The following is a 20,025-nucleotide window of genomic DNA, read 5'->3' on the forward strand; positions in this document are numbered from 1 at the left end:
CTGGCATACTCTCCTGCGCAGCACTTCTACCAGTCAGCACTCTCTTCTCGTACAATCAAGTTGTTGTTTTCCCTGACAGTATTCTTGCGAATGTCCTGATGAATGCAAGATGAAAAGCTTTGACAAAATATCTTTTTTCAGCAATACCAAAGTTCTGTACTACCAAAAATGACTAACTTGATCCTGCGAACTTTGCTGTTCTAAGCTGAGTTAGCAAGGGGGAAAAGTTGACCAAAATAAATACTCTTGATCATTATCCAGCAACTCCTGCTGAAATTGCATCTGTGTACTAACTGTTAAGGTCGACAACAACTTGCATATCAAATCTGAGCCTGATTACAAAGTCATTTGTGCAGAAGTTGAATTATCAAAATGTGCATTAAGCAACTTTGGATTAAAAGGATTTTGAACATTGAAAAGATCCCCAAAGTACTTTGGAGTAATAGGGAAAAAAAGGTCAACATTTAATGGAGGAACTGAGAGGTGATGGAAGACTTTACCAAAGAGATAATTATTCAGCAGTGTTTTAAAGACAGAGGGGATCTAAGCAGGAGGATCTAAGGAGGCAGGTTGAGAGTGATGCTGAAGGGGGTCATAGATTGAAATGTGGGAACTGGAGGATGTTCTTAGTTTGACCAGGTGCTTGTAATTGTGATTTGCGTGAGAATGGATGCTCATCAACCCCTCTATTATACCTGTCTCATTAACCACCTGGCAAAATATGCTGCTTCACTCTTTGAAATCCAAACTGTCACAAATGGAGACCCAGGAAGAGAGAGATCTCTTAAAACTGTCAGTTTTTTTTCTGATAGGTTGTGTGCACTTTATGATATAGGCAGACGTAAAGTATTTTCACCCCGTAGCAACATAAGTTATATCTGTATTTTTTGCTTCGTCCTACCTAAATCCAGTTATGAAATATGATTTAAACCAATAAGGTAAAACATGATGGCAATACCAATTTGTCGAAATGACAAATCTTGCAGAATGACTTTTGTATTTTGATTTGAAATGGCTAAAGATCTTTGAAAGTAGCTTTTTTTTGTTTTGTATTTTTTTCTGTTTTGGTTCTGAGATAAAAATGCATTTTTCTTTCATATTTAATTTGGAAGAGATTTATTTAAACAAGCAAAATTAACTTTGTTCTTATCGATTTATTTTGTATTTAGGCTGGACTGGGTTAGATGAAGATGAAGATGCCCATGTCTGGGAAGACAACTGGGATGACGACAATGTAGAGGATGATTTTTCTAACCAGTTAAGGTGAAGCTCGTTATTTAGTTTCTTGGCAATAACTCCACATTGGGGACATAGGGGCCGAGGGAATTACTGGGTCAGACAAGAATGAAGGACCTCCGTATATTGCAAACATAAACGGAACTTACAGTTTTGAATAATGCAAGAGAAACAGTTCGGGTAGCATCTCAAATAGTGTCAATAATATGAAGACAAAAATAACTTTCCTCAAATAAAGGGCCATGCACAGCCTAAAAGACATGGATGAATTTGGGAATCTGATTAGGGAGACTGAGAAACTGGTTAAATGAGCCAAAACAGATGTCCATAGCAGGATTGTTAAGAAAATGAGCACAATATAAAAAGCTTTTGTAAGTCAATTCAAAGTAGCTGGACAGGTAAGATTTCAACGGGGAGGTTATATTAAGTAACCAAGGAATGGCAGAGAATGAATGGATGTTTTCTAAATGAATTACTTGCCTCTATTCATCAAAATCCCCAGACAGTCTTATGACATAGAATTTCTTAGGATGGAAATGTTTGAAAGAAATAGATATAACTGACAGAAGTGGTAACCCAGGGAACTATTGGTTGGTTAGCTTGACATCATATGGAATGCATTAAATGCTATCCTATGTGCATGTGATACTGAATCAACTGCTGATTTACTCTTCCAGTGCAGTCAAAGAAAAAGAAAATCGGACAGGTTACAAAGCAGGCAGCCGATTCAAAATTGGCAGTTAATCGCCCAACAATATGTAGTTAAATTAACTCCCCTATTCTTTTTGCAAGGTACAGTTAGAACTGAATTTTTAAGCAAGTAACTCTGGATTGGAATCTCTTACCAATAATGATCCTGAGTGGCTGTTTCCTGAGCTTCATCCACAACTCTTGGAGAGTAATCACTGAGTCTGAAGTAATGAAATAACTCCAGTTGAGTTGGAGAATTCTTTGCCTATTTTAATCATAAGCGGAAGGAGACTTTACACTTAAAATATTGTTTCCTAGAATAATGTTCATCTTTAATGCTTGCTATATAGTTCAGTCTGTTGCGTTTTTCCTAAAATATCAAATTTGCAACTTTTATTCTTTACTTTATCTTGTATAATTTCTAATTGCAGTTAGAAAGCATTAGTTTTACAAAGTTGTCTTGAATCTTACATTCTAGACGCTTAAAATTATTCAAATTGGCCTTGTATTGAAAATTCTGTGCTGTTGATGTTTGGAGGTGAATTGTTCAAAATTGCAAAGTCAGGCCAGCCCCCCCCTCCCCCCCTCAATATCCCATTGACTTTGTGTTTTTAAAAAAAACTGGATATTATGAATCAAAACTTAATCTTGCATCCTGTAACATTGGATAAAATATCTATTTCAAATAAAATTCTGAATAATTCTTGAGCCAGTAAGTTAGTGATCTTGCAATATTTGAAATTTCAGTTAAGAAACTAATAAAGTTTTGGTTATATGAGTTTCTATAAAATAATTTTGACTACTGTTTTAACATAGTGGCCCCAAAATTATGCTGTGGGTTATTAACAATCTTTAAATACTGAATACATTCATCCAATGCTCCCTGATATTTAATTAATTTACATTATTAATTTAGTAACAATGTGCAGGGGTACAGGGAAAAGGCAGGGAGTGGCATTAAGTCATGATGCTTGTTTGCAGAGCTTGCGCCATAATGATTCTGTGATTCTGAGATGGAACATTGTTATATCTTGTATCCACAAGATGTTTGACTGTTAGAACGAACGCGTACAGATCAGGTTTTGGCCTATCCTGTTGAATGTAAGAGGGAGTCTTCAAAATTGCACGTACAGCATAGTATGCCTCTTTCAAGCTGGCTTTATTCATAAAGTAGGTTTAATTGAACTAGACCAACTATTGGACATACAAGCGACGGGAGTATATTAGTCCATACCATAATTGGCATAATGTTTTGGGAAATTGTAGTTCAAAAAATGTCAAATAATATCACTGCTTAAAATCAGGAAACTCAATGACTCAAAACTAAGAAATATTGACCAAAAGACTGATCTAGTTGGTTTTTTAAAAACATAAGTCAATAATGGAACCCTGTTTGGATTTTCAGAATGCATTTTGGTAATATTCCACAGGGGGAATGTTGGACTAAAGCTCAGTGAGAAACCTGAATTGTGAGATGTTGTTTCAGGTTAGGGATAGTATTAACTGAAATGCCACATGGATCAGACCTTGTATCTAATAATAGGTCATTTGGATTTTGGAGAAAAATAAGTTTGTCAGAGCAAGAGAGGAGGAGTATGTGGCTAAAGAATTGCTAAAGGATTTGGAGCAGTTCTGCAATCCAAGCCAAACAGCAAATTCAATTTGGCACTGATCAATGCAAAGCAATTGATGTGGGCCGAATGTAGTGACTGGAACTAAATAAACAATGACTTGAAGTGATTTTGGTTCACCAGAATAGTTGAATATACAATTTATATTTAAAGTTTTGTGACTTGCTGGTCAGAGCATCGTTGAGTTCAATGAACAGAGTTGGTCACCTATGTTACAAAGAGATACTTGCATTGTAGAAATAGTACAGAAAAGAGCACCAAGAATGCTGGCAAATCCAAGAGGAATATTAAGGCTTTATAATTGAGAATGCTTCAATGGAGATTTTATTAAAGTTTATAAATTATTAAATAGTGTAGATTAACTTAAATATCAGTTCAAAGCACACCAGCAAAATAAGACTAGAGGATGGAATGGGAATTGGTGGTAAGTAAATTTAAAATGGATTAAGAACTTTGAATAAGCCTCCGGACAGAAATTTGAGGTACTAGATAGATGGATTTCAGCTGCCCTTTTCATTCCTTACATGTCAAAATCTAAACAGTTCCTCGGAATATAAATGCTGCTATTAAGGCTACAATTTAGAAGTCAGAAATTGATACAGGAGAGAAATTTACCTCCGGTAATCATGGCACAGGAGGGGTGTATTGGCAATTTTAGGTTCTGTATGAAAGTATTTGGTACTTGGGGATTAGTGAGGAATATTCATTCATAAACCTGTAAAGAATGGTCTTTTTAAATTTTGTAAAATGCTTTGTAATGTTGCAACTATTCACTGAGATTTTCATTTGTTAAGAAGTGTACAATTCAATTTGTAATTAGTGGCAGACAGTGAAGACTTTATTAACTGCTAGACCAGTGGCCAGGTTATAGAGTCACAGAGGTTTACAACATGGGAACAAGCCCTTCAGCCCAACTTGTCCATGCTGCCCTTTTTTTAACCATTAAGCCAGTCCCAATGACCTGCGTTTGGCCCATATCCCTCTATACCCATCTTACCCAGGTAACTGTCTAAATGCTTTATAAAAGATAAAATTGTACCCGCTTCTACGACTACCTCTGGCAGCTCGTTCCAAACACTCACCAAGCTCTGTGTGGGAAAAGTTGTCCCTCTGGACCCAGGTTGTAAGGGAACTAATTACAAGACAGTTGGCACTGTTGCTGCATTTTCAGAGGTGATGTCCTTCTGATGTGTTGTGTCATGGTTTCTGTATAATAAAAATTACTGATGATGACTTGACATGGTGGCAAAGTGGTCAGCACTGCTGCATCACAGCGCCAGGGACTCGTGTTCGATTCCAGTCTTGGGTGACTGTGGAGTTCTCCCTGTGTCTGCATGTGTTTCCTCCGGGTGTTCCTGTTTCCTCCCACAGTCCAAAGATGTGCAGGTTAGGTGGATTAGCCATGGTAAGTGTACCAAGATATGTAAATTAGTGGGATTAGCAGGGTAAATATGTGGGGTTGCGGGGATAGGTGGGATGCTCTTGAAGAGCCAGTGCAGATTCAATGGGCCAAATAGCCTCCTTCTGCACTGTAGAGATTCTATGATTCATTACTGTCTTTCTTTGCACTAGGCTATACTAGTTTAGGCTATACTAGTTTAACTCATTAAAAATATTGGGTTTCAATTTAAATCATGTGTGGAGCAGACATAACATTATCATAGAAATCATAGAATCCCTACAGTACAGAAAGAGGCTATTTGGCCCATCGAGTCTGCGCCGACCACAATCCCACCCAGGCCCTACTCCCATATCCCTACATATTTCACCCACTAACCCCTCTAATCTACGTATCTCAGGACACTAAGGGGCAATTTTAGCATGGCCAATCAACCTAATCCGCACATCTTTGGACTTTCTTTGGATTATATAATAGAATAATATAATATATATATAATATATAATATAATCTTTGGATTATATAATAGAAAACTTAAGTTGCATTTTGTAGAATACATGATGATCTGAAAACTGCATACTACTGACTGACTCCATTATTGTAAATTATATACTACGGATCCCATTTTTAAAAATTACAGCATTGATAAAATAAATACTATGAAGAACTGAACCAGTGTTTGTATTTCTTAAAAGGTGGAATTGCCGGTATTAGTGAATTGACCTGTTTTCCAGGTTTTTTCCTCAAATGTTAATGATGACTGTTGAACTAGTTTAATGTTGCCATGGACAAAGCAGAATTGGCCAAATTCAGAATTTCTAAAAGTGGATTGCACTTTAAGTATATATTTTGTTCAGAATCCTGATTGTTTTGGCCATGCCTGTGCTAAGAGGTGCTATTCTTTTTACATTTGGCCTGGGTGAACTAGCTGTAGGTATGGAACACTTCAGATAGCAAGTTTTTGGACTAAATTCCACATTTGCAGTGCCAACGCTAGCTAACTTGCCCTACTGACAGATTTAGTAGACTCATCTTTTATGTGCCTGCAATTTTGTGCAGATCCCTCACAACTAAGCTGATGTTTGTAACTGACTGCTGCAGCAATCAAATTGACAAGGGTGGTATAGAAGATGAGTTTGTTGATTTCTTTTCGTGACAGTTCCCTGGAGCAGAAAGTTGTGAAACCAATAACTGATAGAATCCATTTAAGATCTAGTATTGTGTAGTGAAACAGGGGTTAAAATTAGTACACTCATAGTGAAAGATATTGGAACTGAAGAACATAATATGATTGAATTCCATGTTAATTAGGAAAGCAACATACTCCAATCAGAAACAAAAATCTTAAACTTGAACCAAACCAGTTATGTAGGTATGAGGGGAGAATCGGCTATGGTTGATTGGGTAGACTAAAAAGTACAGCCGTAAATAAACTGGAAACATTTAAAGAAATAATTTAAAATGTTCAACAAAAGGGGTTCTTCCTGCTGTAAATTGCATTTGGCTGCTCTCGCGTGATTCTCAGGCCATAACGCGATTTGCACCTGGACGCACGGGCCAGATAATTGTCCTCTTATAGTATTGGGTCTGAGGATTGGTGGTGTTTTAGAAGCCAGCAAATGACCACTAAAAAGTTGATTATAAAGGGAAAGAATAAAATGAGAGTACACAGGCCAAGAATATAAAAGCAGGTGTTGGAGTTTTTGCAAGTATATGTAAAGGCAGAGAATAGGGCTAAGTAAAAGTTGGTGTCTTAGAAGCAGCGACAGAATAAATTATTATGGGTAATGAGGAAATAGCATGGATGTTGAACAGTATTTTGCGTCTATATTCACTGTACTAGACACAAAGTTGCATTCCAGAAATAGTGGGTAGCCTAAGTGCTTAAGAGGTGAGGAAATTAAGCTAATTAATATCAGCAGAGAAAAAGTGCTAGAAAAATTTAATGGACTAAAATCCGATAATTTTCCAGGATCTGATTGCCTACATTGTAGGGTTCTAAAAGAGCTACAGAATTGGTGGATGCATTGCGTATAATTTTTCAAAATTCCCTAGATTCAGGAATAGCTCCAGCAGATTGGAAGTTAGCAAATATAATGCTGCTTTTCACAAATGGAAGGATAGAGAAACCAAAACTATAAACCAGTTAGCCTGACATCAGTCATAGGGAAAGTACTGGAATCTATAATTTAAGGTCTTAACAAAGTACTTTGACAGTCATAGTACAATCAGACAAAATCATCATGGTATTATTACCAAAGGGAAATAATGTTTGATGCGCTTGTTTTTGTTTTGACTTTGTAACTAGTAGGTTAGATAAAGGGGAACCAGTAGATGTGTTATACTTGGATTTCCAAAACACATTCAGTCAAGTGCCACACAAAAGGTTAATCCAAAATAAGGGCTCATGAAGTTGGGCATGATATATTAGCATTAGAGGATTGGTCAACAGACGAGAAGCAAAGAGTAGGCATAAATGGTACATTTTCAATTTAGTTGGCTGTGACTAGTGGTATGTCACAAGGGTCAGAGCTAGGGTGTCAGCTATTTACAATCTCTAACATGTCTCTTCATCTAAATCATTCATAATGTATCTAAGTTTGCTGACAATACAAAAGTAGGTGGAAATGTAAGTTGTGATGAGTACATAGAGGTTGTAAAGAAATAGGGACAGTTTAAGTGGGTAACCAGATGTCAGATGGGATATCTTAGGAGGAAATGAGGTTATTCACTTTGGTCGTAAGAATAGAAAATGTCAGAATATTTTTTTAAAAGGTGTGAAACTTGTAAATATTGAAGCTCAGAGAGACTTGTGTGTACTTGTAGTGAAACACAAAGTTAACATGCAGGTACTGAAAGCAAATGGCACGTTTATTACATGGGGATTAGAGTACGGGAAAAAAAGTCTTACAGTTGTCCAGGGCTTTGGTGAGATCCGACCTAAAATACTGTATGCAATTTTGGTATGCATTCTTGAATGGATATACTTGCATTGGAGGCAGTAGAATGAAGGTGCACCAGATTGTCCCTGGGATGAGAGGCATGGCCCCTTGAGAGGTTGAGTAAATTGGGCTCGCACTTATTTTCTGGAGTTTGGCAGAATAGCAAGTGATGTAATTGTGTTATGATCTCAGGTGATGTTATAACTGGACGGGAAGGTGCCAGAATGGAACCTTGGCTGAAAAGTCTAACTTTGTTCCTGAATCACAGGGCCGCTAATAAGTTTTAACAATAAAAAAGAACATCTATTAAACATGAAAAATGAATTATAATACAATACTTCTTTAATCCTCCTTTAGGTAACCAATATACATAGTTTTAATATTAACACAAATGAGAAAGTCCATTTGAAGCTACAGTGGTCTCAGAAGTGCACACAGTTAGTGTTTAACGATTTCTCCTCAAATTCCCTCCAGGTGATTGTCATATGTCATATGGGGTGGCACGGTAGCACAGTGGTTAGCACTGCTGCTTCACAGCTCCAGGGTCCCGGGTTCGATTCCCGGCTCGGGTCACTGTCTGTGTGGAGTTTGCACATTCTCCTCGTGTCTGCGTGGGTTTCCTCCGGGTGCTCCGGTTTCCTCCCACAGTCCAAAGATGTGTGGGTTAGGTTGATTGGCCAGGTTAAAAAAAAAAAAATTGCCCCTTAGAGTCCTGGGATGTGTAGGTTAGAGGGATTAGCAGGTAAAATATGTGGGGGTAGGGCCTGGGTGGGATTGTGGTCGGTGCAGACTCGATGAGCCGAATGGCCTCCTTCTGCACTGTAGGGTTTCTATGATGACAGTTTCCAAACCCCACTCCCAAAATATGCTTTAGAATTTTCTCTCATATCAATACATTCACTTAGCAATCCGCATTCCAAAATTCTGTTCACCCGTTTGACCAGAGCTTCTGTTCAATTTTTAGCAGCATGTCCATGACAGGATTTCAGATGAACACTTTCAGGTTTTCACGGTTACCCCAATTCTGATATCCAGTCAATGCTTTATAATTTATAGGCGAGAGTAAGACATTTCAAACTTTACGATTACTTAAAACCTTTCTCTAGTATCCTCACCAGTCGATTCTTCTCAGCTTTGTCTAGTGCCTCTGAACAGAATCCTGATCTATTTCCCAGTTTCTGATTTGTTCCTTTTAACTCCAGACCTTTTGGAAACTTTTCTTAATTTCTCTAGCTTCTTAACTCGGTGCTCTTTAGATCTTTGGCACTAGCTGTCTGAAGCATTACTCCATTGTAGGGCTTTTCTTACAGCAAAGGTAAAAGAGCAGTTCCTCTTTAGCTCCCTCTAGCAGAGCTGAGAGATAATTATTTACTGTTTCATTGTCTGTCTCCAACTGCCTCTAGCTTTCAGCTAAAACCAAAGAACAAAGAAAGCTTCTGGTCCCTTGCTGAGCCCCTCTAGTTGCTAAGCAACTTATCTTTTTTCATGCCATAGCACTCAACACAATAGAATCTCAGTTTGGAAGAAGGAACTGAAGGCACTGTTGTTAAGTTTGCAGATGATACAAAGATATGTAGAGGGACCGGTAGTATTGAGGAAGCAGGGGGTCTGCAGAAGGTCTTGGACAGGTTAGGAGAGTGGGCAAAGAAGTGGCAGATGGAATACAGAAGTGTGAGGTTATGCACTTTGGAAGGAGGAATGGAGGCATAGACTATTTTCTAAATGGGGAAATGCTTAGGAAATCAGAAGCACAAAGGGACTTGCGAGTCTTTGTTCAAGATTTGATTAAGGTTAATGGCAGGTTCTGTCGGCAGTTAGGAAGGCAAATGCAATGTTAGCATTCTCGTCAAGAGGGCTAAAATACAAGAGCGGGGATGTACTTCTGAGGCTGTATAAGGCTCTGGTCAGACCCCATTTGGAGTATTGTGAGCAGTTTTGGGATCTATCTAAGGAAGGATGTGCTGGCCTTGGAAAGGGTCCAGAGGAGGTTCACAAGAATGATCCCTGGAATGAAGAGCTTGTCATATGAGGAACGGTTGAGGACTCTGGGTCTGTATTCTTTGGAGTTTAGAAGGATGAGGGGGGATCTTATTAAAACTTACAGGATACTGCAAGGCCTGGATAGAATGGATGTGGAGAGGATGTTTCCACTAATAGGAAAAACTAGAATCAAAGGACAGCCTCAGGCTAAAGGGACAATCCTTTAAAACAGAGATGAGGAGGAATTTCTTCAACAGAGAGTGGTGAATCTGTGGAACTCTTTGGCGCAGAAGGCTGTGGAGGCCAAGTCATTGAGTGTCTTTAAGACAGAGATAGATAGGTTCTTGATTAATAAGGGGATCACGGGTTATGGGGAAAAGGCAGGAAAATGGGGATGAGAAAAGTATCAGCCATGATTGAATGGTGGAGCAGACTCGATGGGCCGAGTGGCCTAACTCTGTTCTTATGGTCTTAGCTGAGCAGAGACTAAGCCCCACACAGATAAACACTTTTGTTCAACATGAAATCTAATTGCGAGTCTCTTCCAGACGCAGCAACATTAAATTAAACCTACCAAAAACTAATTTCCAATGTTCACCCATACAAATATAAATAAATCCCTTAAAATTACCTTTGGTTTCCTAATAATTAAAACATCTGAAAGGTTGAAGTTTCTACAAATATATAAAACGAAAAAGAGTGGCTAAAGTGAACATTGGTCCTTTAGAGGACGAGAAGGGGGATGTAATAACTGGAAATGAGAAAATGGCTGAGGCATTGAACAGGTATTTTGTGTCGGTCTTCACAGTGGAAGACACAAATAAAATGCCAAAAATTGATGACAGGAAGGCTATGGCAGGTGAGGACCTAGAAACTATCATTATCATGAAAGAGGTAGTGTTGGGCAAGTTAATGAAGCTAAAGGTAGACGAGTCTCCTGGTCCTGATGGAATGCATCCCAGGGTACTAAAAGAGATGGCGGGAGAAATAGCAAATGCACTAGTGGTAATTTACCAAAATTCACTGGACTCTGGGGTGGCTCCCGCAGATTGGAAAACATCAAATGTGACGCCACTGTTTAAAAAAGGAGGTAAACAAAAGGCGGGTAACTATAGGCCGGTTAGCTTAACTTCTGTAGTAGGGAAAATGCTTGAATCTATCATCAAGGAAGAAATAGCGAAACATCTGGATATAAATTGTCCCATTGGTAAGACGCAGCATGGATTCATGAAGGGAAGGTCATGTTTGACTAATTTGGTAGAATTCTTTGAGAACATTACATGTGCAGTGGACAATGGGAACCTGTGGATGTGGTGTATCTGGATTTCCAGAAGGCATTTGACAAGGTGCCGCACCAAAGACTGCTACATAAGATAAAGGTGCACGGTGTTACGGGCAATGTATTAGCATGGATAGAGGATTGGTTAACTAACAGAAAGCAAAGAGTGGGGGTAAATGGGTGTTTTTCTGGTTGGCGATCAGTAACGAGTGGTGTGCCTCAGGGATCAGTTTTGGGACCACAATTGTTTACGATTTACATGGATGATTTGGAATTGGGGACCAAGTGTAATGTGTCAAAATTCGCAGATGACACTAAGATGAGTGGCAGAGCAAAGTGTGCAGAGGACGCTGAAAGTCTGCAATGGGATATCGATAGTCTAAGTGAGTGGGCGAGGGTCTGGCAGATCTGTGGGTTTCCTCCGGGTGCTCCGGTTTCCTCCCACAGTCCAAAGATGTGCGGGTTAGGTTGATTGGCCATGCTAAAATTGCCCTTAGTGTCCTGGGATGCGTAGGTTAGAGGGATTAATGGGTAAATATGTAGGGATATGGGGATAGGGCCTGGGTGGGATTGTGGTCGGTGCAGACTCGATGGGCCAAATGGCCTCTCTCTGTGCTGTAGGGTTTCTAAGATTTCTAAGATGGAGTACAATGTTGGTAAATGTGAGGTCATCCATTTTGGTAGGAATAACAGCGAAATGAACTATTATTTAAATGGTAAAACATTGCAGCATGCTGCTGTGCAGTGGGACCTGGGTGTCCTTGTGCAAGAATCACAAGGAGTTGGTTTGCAGGTGCAGCAAGTAATTAAAAAGGCAAATGGAATTTTGTCCTTCATTGCTAGAGGGATGGAGTTTAAAAGCAGTGAGGTTTTGTTGCAGCTGTATAAGGTGCTGGTGAGGCCACACCTGGAGTACGGCGTACAGTTTTGGTCTTACTTGAGAAAGGATATACTGGCACTGGAGGGGTGCAGAGGGGATTCACTAGGTTGATTCTGGAGTTGAGAGGGTTGGCTTATGAGGAGAGACTGTGTAGACTGGGGCTATACTCATTGGAATTCAGAAGAATGAGGGGAGATCTTATAGAAACATAAGATTATGAAGGGAATAGATGAGATGGAAGAAGGGAAGTTGTTTCCACTGACAGGTGAAACTAGAACTAGGGGGCATAGCCTCAAAATAAGGGGAAGCAGATTTATGACTGAGTTGAGGAGGAACTTCTTCACGCAAAGGGTTGTGAATCTGTGGAATTCCCTGCCCAGTGAAGCAGTTGAGGCTACCTCGTTGAATGTTTTTAAGGCAAGGATAAATACATTTTTGAACAGAAAAGGAATTAAGGGTTATGGTGAGTGGACGGGTAAGTGGAGCTGAGTCCACAAAAAGATCAACCATGATCTTATTGAAGATGGCCTACTCCTGCTCCTAGTTCTTATGAAGCACAAGATCAATGATATTGAATCTTAGGCTGGACGGGTCTCCACCTATTTATTGTGTGTGAAATGAGGAAACTGGGCTTGTTTTAAACATTTGAGTGACAGATTTATGAAAAACATGGCAAAATAATATAATGGGGATAGTGAAATGGGCAAGAAACTTGATAGGCTTCAATGCAATGATGTGTTGCATCAAGTGAGAACTCATGAAATGAGATTATTTGTAAGCCAGCAAAGAAGACCCCTTCAGAGAAAATGCTAGAAAATCTCAGCAGGTCTGGCAACATCTGTAAGGAGAGAAAAGAGCTGAATTTCGAGTCCAGATGACCGTTTGTGACCAAGGGTCATCTGGACTCGAAACGTCAGCTCTTTTCTCTCCTTACAGATGTTGCCAGACCTGCTGAGATTTTCCAGCATTTTCTCTTTTGGTTTCAGATTCCAGCATCCGCAGTGATTTGCTTTTATAAAGAAGACCCCTTAGTGTTCATGTACGTAAATCCTTAAATTTGGCACGAGAAGTTAATAAGGTAGTTAAGAGTGCATGTGAGCTACTTGGGTTTATAAATAGAGGAATAGAATATAAATGAGAGTTCTGACCAGAACCTTAAGTCACTTAAACACCACATTTTAGGAAAGGTGTAAAAAAAGGTCCAAAGCAGGTTTACCAGAATGTTAACAGGGATGAGAGTTCTGAGGAAAGGCTGGGAAAATTAAGACTATTCTCCTTGGAACAGAAAACTAGGATGTTTTCAAGATGGTCTTTGATTGAGTCAACTGAGGAAAACTTATTCCCTCTGGTGAGTGGGTTAAAAACCAGAGATCATAGATTTGTTTTGCAAATTCTTTTGAATCAAAAGTGAAGTTGAGACCTTTCTTTTAGCCGTCAGGATCTAGAACGCTCTACCTGAAGAGATGATGGAAACTAATTCCATAATTAAATTCAAAAAAGGATTGGACAAGCACTTGAAAAAACAGGGATGTGAGACTAAGCACGACAGCGCATTCATTGAGATGGCACAAATGGGTCAAATGGTCTCCCTCTGTGCTGTAAGTTTCTATAATATGTTTTTGTACTTCAATTTGCCAGTCACAAACTCCCACAACATAAGTGGATTGTATTTAACCAGGAGCGTGGTGGATGCATCAGTATATTGAGCATAATCTTGACTGTTTATGGTGCATTCTGTCGTATGCATTCCACTCATAAGCACTTCAAAGATCATGGAATACTGTTGCATGGAGACCACAACATAAATATTTCTGCATAATATGTTTCCATTTTTAAAACTGTTAAATGTAAGTTTACCATGCATGTTTGTCAAAAATGCAATATGTTGTCCAGATACAAAGTCATAATTTAAACATTTCTGTTTTTAAAAAATGCCTGTTAATTTTACTTAAATAACACAAAATATTAACTTTTCAAACCATGAAATTCTCATTGTACGGCTTGGAAGGATGCCATTCAGCCCACTGTGCCTGTCCAGCTTTGAAAGCACTATCCTCTTCACTTTCCCTGTAGCTGTGCAATATTTTCTCCTTCAAATAATTATTAAATTCTCTTTTGAAGATTACTGTTTAATTTTCTTCCACTGTTCTTTCAGGCAGTTCTTTCCAGATTATAATTAAACCTTGAATGTTAGCCAACTAAATTCCCATTTTAGAAATGTATTACAAAAAAGCATAAACATTAATGTGGTGAATAGACATAGAATATATTTTTGTTTGTGTTGATTAAGGGAGGAACACTGATAGAATTCCTGAATCCTCATATAGTCACAGTTCTTTAAAACAAATCCTGCGGAGCAAGCACATAGGCTTCTGTTTAATGTCCCAACTGTTTGGCCTGAAGGTGCAACCCTTAATACTGTACTGAAATGTCAGCCAAGATTTTGTTCAACTGAATTGTGTATTTGGGAGTCAAATGCATGTGTACTCCAACATTTTTTGGTAAAATGAAAAGCAGGGGGTAAGTGTTTTTCTTTGTGTGCCCTATTTCCTTGGTTACTGAATGATTGTAGATGTTTGTAAAGTACATTTCTTTGCATTGCATTTCAGCTGGCATATCGGCCCATTTCATCAGTCACTGTCCTCCTGAAGTCTATTAATCCTCATCACTGTTTACTATATTTCCCACATTATCGTCAAGTTTTAAAAATGTGTCCCCATACAGCCATGGTGCCAATACCAACATCTGGAGGAACCCATTGTATGGATCCCTCCAGTCTGAAAAGTAACTTTTAATCATTAACTTTTTATCTTGGATGATTTCTGTATTCATGTGGTCACTGCCCCTTGACTTTAACTTTGCAGAAATATGTGGCACTTTTATTCAAAAGGATAACAATGTCATTATCTAGAATTCCTGATAAACTTTGCTATCTCTTAACCCTCTTAATTTCTCTACCTCTTAGCTCATCTGCTGCTGTTTAATTCCTTGCCATCCCAAATATAATTGGAATGTCACATGACATCCTGATTTCCAATTTAAGTTCTGGGCACCTTGTATAATTTTTGTCATAATCAACATGCAAAAATGTTCAAATTGTGCATCAGTATAGCATGCTAACATCAAATTAGGAATAATCCATTGATCCATAGCTATTTGCCAAGTTAGGTTACATGCACGGATGATAGCTGCTCAACTCAATAAATACTATGGTATTTCGGTATATTTTGTGTTTATGCTTCCTTGCTCAGTATCCAATTATTTTCAGGTCTCCCTGTCACCATTATTGGCACTAAAACCATTCATTGCTGTGTTCAGAAATTTGTCATATTGCTGGGGTCCTTTTTTGTCATCTGTCCACTCATGACACCAAAGCCCCTTCGTCCAAATGATGTTCATTAATCCTCATAGCATTTTGCCAAGTATTGAATACTATTTTTACATCTTTAAATATTTATAAACCTCACTTTGTGCCATGGTTGAAACTATTATGCATTTTTCGCTGCCACTTCATTAAACTCAGAACCTGTAAGTTTCATAGATTCCTAGCTGTTTACAGCACAGAAGGAGGCCATTTGGCCCATCGTGTTCACGCTGGTCAACAAAGATCTGACAGCACCAATCTCATTTTCCAGAGCTTGGCCCATAGTCCTGGAAGTTATGTTAGCATAAGTTCAATCAGTATCCCTAAAAGTCCTTCTAATCCTTTATTTTTTGGGGTTAAATGTATTTCAAACTCCCTTAGAATATACTAGATTGGCAAAAACAGAACACTTGTTGGGGAATTTTCTCTTGCTGCTTTTACACTCGTTCCTGGGCAGCACGGTAGCACAGTGGTTAGCACTGCTGCTTCACAGCTCTAGGGATCTGGGTTCGATTCCTGGCTTGGGTCACTGTCTGTGTGGAGTTTGCACATTCTCCTCGTGTTTGCGTGGGTTTCCTCCGGGTGCTCCGGTTTCCTCCCACAGTCCAAAAATGTGCGGGTTAGATTGATTGGCCGTGCTAAAAATTGCCCTTAGTGTCCTGAAATGCGTAGGTTAGAGGGATCAGTGGGTAAATATGTAGGGATATGGGGGTAGGGCCTGGGTGGGATTGTGTTCGGTGCAGACTCGATGGGCCGAATGGCCTATTTCTGCACTGTAGGGTTTCTATGTTTCTGTGCTCCTAAAATTGGCCAGTTGAACAAGAAATGCCACTGAATGTGAATGGACATGGAGTGGCTGAGATTTATTAACTTGCTACAGGAACACTGTAGCTTTGAAAAGTAAAACACACTCTACACTCATTTAACTATGATCTTCAATAGTTGTCATTGATGTAACTAAGTTGACCATTTTACTGGCACAAACCCTTAAACACTTGGCTAAATAAATTAAGCCCTGTACAGCTCCAAAGTCTGTGAAAATCATGTCACAAAGTGAGTTTTATAAATATTTTAAGATGCAAAAATAGTATTCAAATCTTGGTAAAATGCCGTGGAGATTGATGAATAGTATTTGGACGAAGGGGCTTGGATGCTAAGAGTGGATTAATGACAAAATACAAGGACCTGAGCAATTTGACAAATTTCTGAACACAGCAAAGGAAGATTTTAGTGCCAGTAGTGACAGGGAGACCTGAAAATAATTGGATACTGAGCAAGGAAGCATTAGTGCAAAATATCATAGTATTTATTGAAAAAGGTAAAGATTGAGCATTTGTGCATGTAACCCGACTTGGCAAATAGCAATGGATCATTCCTAATTTGATTTTTGATTTGGTATTAACATCATATACTGATGTATAATGTGAACATTACTGCATGTTGATTTATGACAAATATGGTTCCTACCTAAGAGAGGTGAGAGAGATATTTTTGTTTTTTTAGTCTGGGTATTGCCTTGTATGGGTTACTAATGAAAAGATGAGTGTCCTTAGAAGAGCCGTGATTGTCTTTATTTTTCAAGGAAGGGAAGAAAATTAGAGGGTTCTGAATTTACTGTTTATTCTGGATCATGAGTTCTCCTGTCCAAAGGTAATGATGAAGTATTTCAACTCTCTTTCCAGAGCTGAATTAGAAAAATTTGGATACAAGATGGAGACTTCATAGCTGGCAAGGATACTGCATGAAATGAATGCCCAGAAGATATAAATTGAAGAATTCTGCATTAATGTTTAAGATGCTGTTGTGGCGCACCAACACTGGAAGTAAGATGCTGTGGCAAATGAAATGTAACTCAGAATTCTGTTGCAAAGGAGGACACAATTTTTTGTGAATTTTCCTTTTTTATTTTCATAAATTGTTCGAAAGGTAATTTGGTCTGTATTAAAGTTTCCTTTATTCTCATTCTATAATGGTTACATTCACTGCAAAACATTATGCTGAGTGGAGCTGTGGACAAATGTCCCCCGCTCCAAGAACCTTACCGGTTTCACTTGTACTTAAATTTTTTGAGTAGATGCAAAAGATCGCGAGTTCACGTTCAACACTTTGGTTTTGAGGTGACGTTGATGAGATTTGTGCTTCTTTATGTATATCTCTAAATTGCCCAAATGAATAAAATTGCATTACAAAATACATTCTGAAGTTCGCATGTTGTCACTTTTATTTTCTTTAAATAGTTCAACTTAATACTATGTTTTGTGTGAATTAAAAACTGCAGCCCACTCCTATTTGACATCACTTAATTTGAACAGGAGCTTATATCTTGTGCTAATTGTGTGATATTAGTACTTCAAAATTAAATGCTTTTTATGTCAACACACATCAAACACAAAGATCACTTATAGCAACCAGCATTACAACAAGGCTCCTGCTACGTTTCACTGCACCAATGCCCCTTTTACATTTTTGACACTTAGCAATTTAGCTTGGGTCAGATTGCTGATCAATGCTAAATAGGAACAGTTTTCCATTTTGGCCTACGCCCACCAAATTGAGACTAGCTGGACTAACTTTCTATCGGGTCCTTACTGTCAACAAGGAAGACTTGCATTTTGACACTGCATCAGAATCCAAGTCCAAAACTTGGGCTTTCACCTGGTTAGAGAATCCAGAAGTCAGAATTAAGGAGTTAGCTATTTAAGGACTGAGAGGAAAAAATTCTTGACTCAATGTTATGAATCTTTGGAATTCTTTAACCCAGGGGGCTATGGATGCTCAATTATTCAATATAGTCTAAGCTGAATTTGATAGTTTATTGGACTCCAAGGGCATTCAAGAATATGGGGATCGGGTAAGAAAGTGAAATTGAGGTCAAAGTTCAGCCATGATCTTGAATGGCAGAAGAAGCTTAAGGGTCTATGGCCTACTCATGCTATTTCTTATGCTCAAAGGAAATGGCCCTACACTATATCTTGGGGAGAATGTACAAATCCACAGTCACCCGAGGCTGGAATTGAACCAGGGTCCCTGGTGCTGTGAGGCAGCAGTGCTAACCACGGTGCTGTGAGGCAGCAGTGCTAACCACGGTGCTGTGAGGCAGCAGTGCTAACCACGGTGCTGTGAGGCAGCAGTGCTAGCCACTGTGCTGCCCTCCCCACTCCCTGCCTCAAACCCTGCTTGGGGGCGGGGGGGCAGCGTAAAATTCAGACCTTAGGATGACACAGTGGTTAGCACGGCTGCCTCATGGCACCTGGGACCGGGATTCAATTCCGGCTTTGCGTAGTTTGCATGTTCTCCTGGGTAAGTTTGGGTAAGTTTCTGCTGGGTGCTCCAATTTCCCCTCTCACTCCAATGATGTGCAGGTTAACTGGATTGGCTGTGCTAAATTGCCCCTTAGTGTCCAAAGATATATAGGTTAGGGGGATTAGTGGAGTAAAATAAATGGGGTTACGGGGATAGGGCCTGGGTAAGAGTCGGTGCAGACCCGATGGGCCAAATGGCCTCTTCTGCAATGTAGGGATTCTATGATGCTAATACTTGTTAAGGTTAAAACCCACCTTTATGTCCAAGATTTTGATCATCACACCTTGTATTTTCTCCTTTGGCAGGACATTCATTTGTGTTTGAAAACACTTGTCACCTTGCTTAATCACGTAACCATTCTGTAGCTCTTCGCAACTTCTCTGCATCCTTCTTGCAGCTTATTTTCCCATCTACCTTCGTGTTGTCAACAAACTTGCATATATTAGATTAACTGATTCATTAATATAGATTATTAAAAGCTAAGAGCCAAGCACATCCTTGCAGCACTTCACTAGTCTCATCATTCAAAAAATAATCAATTTATTCCTATTTTCTGTCCATTAACCAATCTAATACATTCTAAAATATTATTCCAAATCCCATGAGTCTTTATCCTGTGTAACAACCTTATCAAATGGCTTCTGAAAGTCAAAATATGCTTTCCCCTTTATTCACCCAACTAGTTACACCTCCAAAACACTTGTCAAACAGGATTTCCCATTTCATTAAACTGTGTTGATTCTGCCTCATCATGTTGTGATTTTCCAATTATGCTGTCACCACATCCTTAATAATAGATTCCAGAATTTTCCCAATGACTGATGTTAGAGCAATTAGCCAATACTTCCCTTTTTTTTCTGGAGTAGTGTGGTTGCATTTGCTCCCTTTAAATCCATGGGAACCATTCTGAAATCTAAGGAATTCAGTAAAGTCAAAATCAATACATGCATTATTTCTGCAACTACTTCATTTAAAATCCATGGGATTGGCCATCTGGTCCAGGTATTTGTTAGCTTTTAATCTCATTAATTTCTCAAATACTCTGTTAACATTTATTACTTTAAATTCCTCATCCTTATTAGACCCTTGGTTCCCCACAATTTCCAATGTGTTCTACTGTGAAGCAGGTATCTCCTTATTCCCCATTATAATTTCTCCTGTCTCTGCCTCTAGAAGACCCATGTTTTCTTTCACTAATTGTTTTTTTTACATACTTATGAAAGCTCTATAATATATTTCTTGTTTGTTTATTCTCATTTTCTATTTTCCCCTCTTTATCTCTTGACTATCTTTTGCTGATATTGAAAACCCAACCAATCCT

The 20,025-nt window shown here is 38.8% G+C and overlaps 1 protein-coding gene across 2 annotated transcripts in view; it reads left to right on the forward strand.

The window, feature by feature from the left end:
- The window catches only part of sem1 (SEM1 26S proteasome subunit), a 29,354-nt gene extending 11,760 nt beyond the window's left edge, over nt 1–17,594 (forward strand). Inside the window, exons 2-4 of one of the 2 annotated variants that reach the window (XR_013500451.1) lie at nt 1,170–1,263; nt 13,469–13,635; nt 17,084–17,594. Coding sequence is in view for 1 of the 2 variants with exons in the window: in XM_078238000.1 (XP_078094126.1) it covers nt 1,170–1,263; nt 17,084–17,126 (137 nt within the window). In the remaining variant the exon portion in view is untranslated. The remainder of the gene's footprint in view (nt 1–1,169; nt 1,264–13,468; nt 13,636–17,083) is intronic. The other variant, XM_078238000.1, reaches the window with a different exon arrangement.
- Nucleotides 17,595–20,025: the final 2,431 nt, after the last annotated feature.

Source organism: Mustelus asterias, chromosome 2 (assembly GCF_964213995.1).
Source record: "Mustelus asterias chromosome 2, sMusAst1.hap1.1, whole genome shotgun sequence".
Lineage (NCBI taxonomy): Eukaryota > Metazoa > Chordata > Chondrichthyes > Carcharhiniformes > Triakidae > Mustelus > Mustelus asterias.